Source organism: Otolemur garnettii, unplaced genomic scaffold (genome assembly GCF_000181295.1).
Source record: "Otolemur garnettii isolate 467f Iridium unplaced genomic scaffold, OtoGar3 scaffold00019, whole genome shotgun sequence".
NCBI classification, from domain to species: domain Eukaryota; kingdom Metazoa; phylum Chordata; class Mammalia; order Primates; family Galagidae; genus Otolemur; species Otolemur garnettii.
In genome coordinates, this window is record NW_003852414.1 from 18,978,437 (window position 1) to 18,987,718 (window position 9,282).

The following is a 9,282-nucleotide window of genomic DNA, read 5'->3' on the forward strand; positions in this document are numbered from 1 at the left end:
CACAGTTTTATCTGTTCACCCACTGAAGGACATCTTGGTTGCTTCCAAGTTCTGACAATCACAAATAAAGCCACTGTACATATTCATGTGCAGGTTTTGTACAGATATAAATTTTCAATGGTTGAGTAAAACCAAGGAGTATGACTGCTGGGTTATATGCTAAGACTACACCGAGTTTTTAAAGAAACTGCCAACTGTCTTCCACAGTGGCTGCACCGCTCTGCATTACCCCCAGCAATGAACGAGAATTCTAGTTGCTTCACAGCCTCAGCATCCAGTGTCGGCAGTGTTGGCAGTGTTGTGAACTCTGGCCATTACAATAGGTGTATGCTAGTGTCTCACTGCTGTTCAGTTAGCAGTTCCCTGAACACATAGGATGCTGATCATCTTTCCACATGCTTTTCTACTGTACATATTCTTTGGTGGGGTATATGTTCAGATTTTTTGCCCATTTTTTAACTGAGTTGTTTTCTTATCAAATTTTGAGAGTAGATTGTGTATTTTGGATACCAGTCCTTTATCAGATATGTGTTCTGTCAAGATGTTCTCTCGGTCCTCTAGACCAGAGGTAAGGTCTGTGTCTATGTTCTCTCCTTTTGTGTTCTTTTTCATGGGGATGATCAGTTGTTCCAGAACCATTTATTGAAGATCCTCCTCCACTGAATCCCACTAGCTCTTTTGTTAAGGATCCAGTGCTGTGTGTATTTGTGTTTGTGTGGGTCCATTTGTGGGCTCACTATTCTTTCCATAAATCTGTCTGTCCCTTTGCCGAGGCCACACTGTCTTGGTAACTGTAGCTTTATAGTAAGTCTTCAAGTTGGTAGTGCTGGTTTTCCAACTTTGTTCTCCTTCAACATTGTGCTGGCTACTTTAGGTCTTTTGCTTTTCCATATAAACTTTAAAATCAGTTTGTTGATATCCACGAAATCCCTTTGTTGGGATTTTGATTGTGATTATACTGAATCTACAGACTGAATTGGAAGAGCTGACATCTTAAAGACAGTGAGTCTTCCCAGCCACGAACATGTAATATCTGTCCACTTATTAGGTCTTCTTTATTTCATCAGAGTTTTGTAGTTCTCATATATAGCCTGTACACATTAGATAAATATTTCATTTTTTTGGTGCTAGTGCAAGTGGTTCTGTGTTTTTGAATCTGAATTGACAATATGTCATTGCTGGTGTACTAACATTGGTGACTTGTACCTTGTCTTTTTTCTTGGGTGATGTGGCTGGAGGTTTGTACATTTTATTGATCATTTCAAAGAACCAGCCTCTAGTTTTGATTTTTCTCTATTGATTTTCTGATTTAAATTTCATTAATTTATGCTCTAATTTTTATTATTTTTCTTCTGTATATTTTGCTGTTCTATCTCTACTTTCCTTAGCAGAAGTTTGTATTGTTAATTTTAGCCTCTTCTCTTTTCTATGCATTTAATGCCACAAATTTCCCTCTCAGCATTTCTTTCTCTGCGTTCCACAAATATTGATAGGTTATATTTTCATTGAGTTTAAAATATCTAGCTGGGCACAGTAGGTCACACCTGTAAACCTAGCACTCTGGGAGGCTGAGGCAGGTGGATCCCCTGAGGGCATGAGTTTGAGACCAGCTTGAGCAAGAGTGAGACCCCATTTCTAAAAGTAGCTGGAGGTTCTGGTGGGCACCTAGAGTCCCAGCTACTTGGGAGGCTGAGGCAAGAGAATCTCTTGAGCCCAAGAGTAGGAGGTTGCTGTGAGCTATGATGCCACAGCACTCTACTGAGGGTGACAAAGTGAGACTCTGTATCAAACTCCCCCCCCCCAAAACAAGTAAGAGTTGGTTTTTTGGAAAAGATTAATAAAACTGAGAAACATTTAGCTAAACTAAGAAACAGGGAGAGAAAACCCCAATAAATAAAATCAGAAATGAAAGAGGAGACAATTGATTACAATTGATGCTACAGAAACAAAAAGAATTATAAGAGGCTACTATAAACCATTATACATTAACAACTTGGATATCCTAGAAGAAATGGATAAATTTCTAGAAACATACAACCTAACAAGGCTGAATCATGACAATTCCCAGAAAATCTGAACAGATATATAAATAGTAAAGAGATTAAATCAATAACAAAAAAAAAAAACCTGCCAAGAAAGAAAAGCCCAGGTGCTGGGTGCAGTGGCTTACACATGTAAGTGCAGCACTTCGGGAGGCAAGAAGTTGGGCCTCTTTCGTTGCTTGTACTTTGGGTGTCATATCAAAGAAATTAGTGCCAAGACTGAGGTGATGGGTTTTCCTACAGGGTTTTTATAGTTTTAGGTCATACCTTTAAGTCTTTAATCCATTTTACCATTTTGAGTTGAGACAACTCAAAGCACAAGCAACAAAAGCAAAAATAGACAAGTGGAATATATCAAACTAAAATTCTGGCTCGGAGCCTGGAGCTCAAGCGGCTGAGCCACCATCCACATACACCAAATCCAGCCTGGGCCTGCCAAACAACAATGACAACTATAACCAAAAAAAAAAAAAGAAAAGAAAAAAAGCCGGGCGTTGTGGTGGGCACCTGTAGTCTCAGCTACTTGGGAGGCTGAGGCAAGAGAATCGCTTAAGCCCAGGAGTTGGAGGAGGTTGCTGTGAGCTGTGACGCCATGGCAGTCTACCCAGGGCAACAGCTTGAGGCTTTATCTCAAGAAAAACAAAATAAAATAAAATTTCTGCTCAGCAAAGAAAACAGTAAAAATAATGAAAAGGCAACCTATAGAATGGGTAAAAGTATATTTGCAGTCTATATAATAAGTAAAGGGTTAATATCCAAGATATGTAAGGAACTCCTACAATGTAATAGCAAGAAAACAACTCAGTTATTAATAAAAGTGGGCAAAGTACCTGAATAGACATTTCTCAAAAGAAGACGTATAGATGGCCAGAAGGTCTATGAAAAGATGCTCAGCACCATTTATCATATGCAGGGAGTGCATATCAGAACTATAGTAAGACACCACCTCTCCTGTTAGGAGAGCCCTCACTGGGAAAGCAGAAAATAGCAAGTGCTGGCAAAGATGTGGAGAAACTGGCACCCTTGGGCACTGCTGGTAGGAATGTGAAATGGTGCAGCTGCTACAGAACACAGAGTTTACTCAAAAATTAAAAGTAGAACCATCATATGATCCAGAAATCCCATGTCTGGGTGTTTCTCCAAAGCAATTGGGAAGGCATCTTGAAGAACTATTTGCAATCCCACAGTCACTGCAGCATTATTTACAACAGCCAAGAGGTGAAACCCTGAGGTGTCCACTGACAGATGAATGGACAAAGAAGAGTAGTGTGTGTATAATATTACTCAGTGGAATTTTTTTATTATTATTATTTTTTTGTAGAGACAGAGTCTCACTTTATTACCCTTGGTAGAGTGCCGTGGCATCACAGCTCACAGCAACCTCCAACTCCTGAGCTTAGGCGATTCTCTTGCCTCAGTCTCCTGAGTAGTTGGGACTACAGGCTACAGGCACCTGCCACAATGCCGGGCTGTTTTTTTGGTTGTTGTAGTTGTTGCAGTTTGGCTGGGGCTGGGTTTGAACCCACCACCCTCGGTATATGGAGTCTACCCACTGAGCCACAGGCACTGCCCTACTCAGTGGAATATTATTCAATTTTAAAAAGGAAAAAAATCCTGTCGTATGTGACAGGATGGATCAACTTGTAATAAATTATGTTAAGTGAAATAAGCAGTCATAGAAGGAAAAATACTGCACGATTTCCCTTATATGAGGTATCTAAAGTAGTCAAGCTCACAGAAGCGGCAAGTAAAATGGTGGCTGTCAGGGGTTGGGGGTGGGGAAAACCTGGAGCTGCTGCATTCAGAGGGTATAAAATTTCAGTCTTGTACGATGAGAAAGTTGTAGAGATCTGTAGAATAACATGCATATAGTTAATACTGTACCACATACTCATTTCTTAAGACGGTAGAATTTCATTTTATGTGTTTTTATCGCATACACAGAAAACATTCCTATGGATGTGAAGTTATTTGGTCCCATGAGACAACAAACTCAATAAATTAGATAAGACATGCACACAGTTCACAAGCTATTTATCAGTAGCTTTTGGTCACAGGCTTAGTAAGCCCATTAAGTTGTTGTTTCAGAGTCTGGATTTGCTGAATACTTTTACTTGACCAAACTGAAAGGATATCCCCAATAACTTAAATTTGAAACAGCTTGGTGCTTCTCTAGTTAGGATGCTATAGATATCTATTTTAGAAATGTCTTTAACAAATATTCTCCCTGTGGGAGGGCGCTGGGGGAATGCTTTGATCCAAATTACTGTTGAATTTGTACAGTATTCTCTTGGCATGAAGATATTATTAACTCTTTTCGTTCCTATTCAAGAGAGAGAGTGTTTGTGTGTGTGTTTGTTCATGAGAAATTTTTATGCCAAATACAAACAAAGGTGATCTTTAAATTTTTTCTTAAACATCTTAGTACCTAGATGCATAGACACATCGTTTACCTCTGTGGTTGGCCCAGTCTTGGAAAATTGCAGGTTTATAAAATATAGCAAATCCCTATCTATTTACCTTCTTAACAAGAACAACTTATACTTCCAATAACATGTATTATTCTCCAGTAAAGGGATTTGCTCATATTCATAGCATTAATGAAATATATATGCTGAAGTATTAAGCTTATATTAAACTGAGTGAGCTTAATACAGAAAATACAATCATGAAATTAATCCTATGTGAACAATGTAAAAGATTCATAAGCTATATTTTATTATGTAATAACTATTTCTTATGATTATGAATATAAAACCTAATCCAGGAAGGACATGAATAGACAGTTGTTCTTTTTAGAAAATCATAGACTATCTACTGAACAAGTCCATATACCTATAAGAATGAGGGCAACTTCTCTGCATTGCGGCTGGTTATGGGAAATCCAGTGAACCTGATGTTACCCACTTCATAGGTGTCGATGCTTTCTCACTTGTCCGGAATTAAGTGAAAGCTCATAGTGCTCGCATGAAAAGAGTCGTGTCACAGCTTTGGCATAATTACTGTGGGTGAAATAAAACTATGGCATACACACAAACACATAACCGCAAATAGATCCATTTTAAACGGATGAAATAATAATATAATTTATTTTAAAAAGTACTTCAAAGACATTTTTCTTGATTAAATCTGTGACCAATCCATTTTTCCTGCCTCCTTTAAAGGTTCTTAAAATTTATCCATGAAGTTTCTTCCATGTGATTACACAAACTCTGTCACATGATGTCACATGCTGGCTAAATGCATGAGCAGTGCAGTTACTTGCATAAACCAAACAAAAAGTACTGAGGTTATTATCAGAAGGGTGGTAGTTAAGGATTCTATCTTGCAAGTTTGTGCATTTCCACAAGAAGTGTTCTACTTAGAACAGGTAGATTTTCTTTCTTCTAAAACAAGCATAATGAGGCAAAGTATTTGAGTGAAAACAAACAACACAAAAGTACAACTCTTGGAGGAAAAAATCAGACATTTACCAACAGTTCTGGGGAGATGAAACATCGACACTTAAATGATGCAATCCATCACATGAATCTGTAACGTGTCTATATCAGGCAGGACTTCTCCGCATTTGGGGCAAGAATGAATCGGAATATTCTGTTGTTGAGGTTGGTGCCAGTTCCTATCCTCAGCTCCTGGGATAAGCATGAAATAAAAGGTCATTCTGTCAGTTTCCTTTTATATGCAGTTTTGCTTGCTTAAGAATAGATGGTTAGGTTCCCCGCTGGTAGCTCAGCAGCTAGGGAACCAGCCATATACACTAGAGCTCACAGGTTCGAATCCAGCCCAGGCCTGCCAAACAATGACAACTATGACCAAAAAATAGCTGGGCGTTGTGGTGGGTACCTGTAGTCCTGGCTACTTGAGAGGGTGAGGCAAGAGAATCGCTTAAGCCCAAGAGTTTGAGGTTGCTGTGAGCTGTGATGCCACGGGACTCTTTTTTTGTGTGTGTGTGACAGAGTCTCAAGCTGTCCCCCTGGGTAGAGTGCTGTGGCATCACAGCTCACAGCAACCTCCAACTCCTGGGCTCAAGCGAGTCTCCTGCCTCTGCCTCCCAAGTAGCTGGGACCACAGGCACCTGCCACAACGCCTGGCTATTTTTTTTGGTTGCAGCCATCATTGTTTGGTGGGCCTGGGCTGGATTCGAACCCACCACCTTAGGTATATGTGGCTGGCGCTTTAGCCACTTGAGCTAGAGGTGCCAAGCCAATTAGTTAAATTTTGTCATCAATATCTCATGGGAGATGAACACAGGTGTCTGCCCACAGTGAAAATCTCCCAAATGGCATACCTGCTTCCGTATTAAACTCTATTCCAGATTCTAGGTATGTAAAAATACATAGTTCAGGTCTAGGTATATGGGAATACATGTTATTAAACTAGAATACTGAGCTAGGTACAGTGTGGCTCACGCCTATAATCCTACCACTTTTGGAGGATCGGGTGGGAAGACTGCCTGAGGTGAGGAGTTCAAGACCAGCTTGGGCATAGCAAGACCCTACCTCTACAAAGTATTAGAAATATTAGCCAGGCTTGTAGCACACCTATAGTCCCAGATACTTGTGAGGCCAAGGCAGGAGGATCTCTTAAGCTAAGGAATTTGAGGCTGCTTCGAGCTATGATGATACCACTGCACTCCATCCAGCCCTTGTCTCAAAAAACAAACAAACAAACAAATAAAAAACCAAAATACACCCTCCTCCTCCAGAACATTGGAGAGAAGAAGAGACAAATGAGGAAGAGAATGTAGAGAAAGCAAACTGAGCCCTGAGAGATTTCCTAGGACAGAATGCACCTGCTCAGAAGCAGATAACAATCTCATTTATTCAGCAGAGGCTTTTGAGACCCCCAGGAAATGCAAGAGACTCCGCTGTGTGCTGGTAGACAGATGTGGCATGGAAGCCAGGAAAGAAGTGGCAGTGGCTGCCTGGCAAGGTGAAGTGTTAGGTACAGGAGGGCTCAGCAGGAGTCAGAAAAGGACCTGGCTCAGGCCTCCTCTGGGAAGAGACTGATTAGACCTGAGAGGAGTCATCCAAGTAAAGTGAGTGAGGGGAAGCCCCTGAAGGATGCTTGCTGTCATATTCCCAGTTTTGGAGCTGTGATCAGGGTTCAATCTTAAATTACAGAACGTCTGAAAGAAGCCCTGAGGATGGGCAGGTCCCCTGTGTACAAAATGTGATCAATATGAGAATGATGTCTGGCTCCCAGACATCTCCCTGATCTGACCTTTCTGCACCCTTGAGGACCAGTCTGGTGTTTAACTCTGCCTAGCTTTGGTTCAGCACTCAAGATGTTTGTTTTTGCAAGTAACCTTTAACATTGCTATTTGCTTCTAAGGATATTATTTGACTCTAATAGCATCTAAGACCATTAAGACAGTTTGTGTTCTGCAATCTTAAGAAGCATTTGTGAGCAGATGTATGATCATAAAGCCTGATTTCCAAACCAGGGAGCTTTCTAATGGTCTCACTGCCCAAGATTGGGGGTCAGAAACTTCTGTGAGTGGCCAGGGTGGAAACTGTAGCCTTTGCAGGTCATATGACTTCTGTCACAGCTACTCAGCTATGCTACTGGAGTGTGGAAGCAGCCGCAGACAAAATGCAAACAAAAGGGCATGACTCTGTCCCAGTAAAACTGTAGGCCGGATCTGGCCTGTGAGCCATAGTTTCTAAAACCTGTTCTAGATAACAAGTGGCCACTTATGGAGGACTGCTGATTCTTCATGTTAAACTTTGCCTCTACCTGTGCTTGTCTTTTTGTGCTGGTCTAGGCTTCAAGACCCTGCTCTGGCTGCTGTGAGTCTGCTCCCAGGTTCCCTCTGCCTCCCAGGTTCTCTGCTCCATAATAGGCTTTGTCATTTGCATTATCAGCACATCATCCTCATTTCTGCCTTTGCCTTTATGCTCTTCTGAACCCTACCTTCAAGGTCAAGCTTAAAGCCACATCTTTTCAAGGCCTTTCTCAGCTCACTTTGCCCTTAGTGACCATCCTGTCCTCCATCTTCAGTACTATTCTTTCCCTCAATCACACGCGATCTCTACTGGGAATGCATCTTTCCATTACACATGCACATCCTGTCTCTCCAAGGAGATCACAGCCCTTAAGGATCTGACTGTGCCCTGCATCTGTCTCCCAGTGCCTAGCCCAGTGTCCTGGAACAGAGCAGACACCTACCATGGAACACAGGGTGGCCATAAAGTTCTTGTACATTTTAAAATAGTGTATGATTTAAAACTGCACATGAATTTTATGACCACCCTGTATTTTGAGAGGATTGTTGTTTAAAGAAATAAAAAATTCTTTTTTTTTTTTTTTTTTTGCAGTTTTTTGGCCAGGGCCGGGCCTGAACCCACCACCTCCAATATATGGGGCCAGCGCCCCTCTCCTTAAGCCACAGGCACCACCCCAAGAAATAAAAAATTCTTAAGACAATTCTTTTTCTAGCTAGAATATTGGTGTCTTTTAAATGACAAATAAGTTTATTAGGACAATTAAAAATGAATTTATACTTTGTAGAAATATTCAGATTACATATATAAGTCAAAGACTATTTGATTAGTTCTTTTTTAATGATGGAAATAGATACTTACTTAATATAGTTATAAGGAAGAAAAATTCTCCCTTAAGAAATCCAGGTGCAAGAGATTGCTCTCTTTGACAAATGATAAGACAGTGATTTGTTATAAACTAAAGAATACTATTATTAGTGTATTAAAACCATGTAACAGATATAGCACCATACTATTAGGAAGTGTTATGATCAGTTTAACTCAGGGAATTAAAATCTAGATATTACATAATTAAATGGCAATCACTCTACATAGATTAGTGTTGGGGACCACTTCAGGTCTGCCTTTCACTAGCCTTGCAATCCTGGGCCATTTAACCATGTCAAAGTTCTGGTTTTGTCTCCTGTTAGGAGGTGGTAACACATACCTCACGGAATTCTGTGAGGCTCAAGTGAGAGACTACCTATGTTGTGAGATCAGCACAGTAACTGCACACAGTAAGCTCTCAATCATTATGTGTGCATTACTAATGTGTACATTATGTGGGCATTACTTAACAAAGTACTGAAATAGCTATTTAAAACACACACACTGGCTCAGCGCCTGTGGCTCAAGTGGCTAAGGCGCCAGCCACGTACACCCAAGGTGGCGGGTTCAAATCCAGCCCCGGCCCGCCAAACGACAATGACGGCTGTAATCAAAAAATAGCTGGGCGTTGTGGCGGGCACCTGTGG

The 9,282-nt window shown here is 40.8% G+C and overlaps 1 protein-coding gene across 4 annotated transcripts in view; it reads right to left on the reverse strand.

Annotated features, from left to right (window-relative positions):
• Nucleotides 1-3,639: 3,639 nt before the first annotated feature.
• OPTN (optineurin) overlaps nucleotides 3,640-9,282 on the reverse strand; it is a 41,252-nt gene continuing 35,609 nt past the window's right edge. Inside the window, exons 14-15 of one of the 4 annotated variants that reach the window (XM_023511372.1) lie at nucleotides 5,516-5,674; nucleotides 3,640-3,892 (exon numbers count right to left, since the gene is read on the reverse strand). In XM_023511372.1, the coding sequence (XP_023367140.1) occupies nucleotides 5,547-5,674 (128 nt within the window). In that variant the 3' untranslated portion in view covers nucleotides 3,640-3,892; nucleotides 5,516-5,546. Of the gene's footprint in view, nucleotides 3,893-5,097; nucleotides 5,675-9,282 lie in introns of those variants that run through there. The other 3 variants (XM_023511373.1, XM_012803342.2, XM_023511374.1) reach the window with 3 other exon arrangements.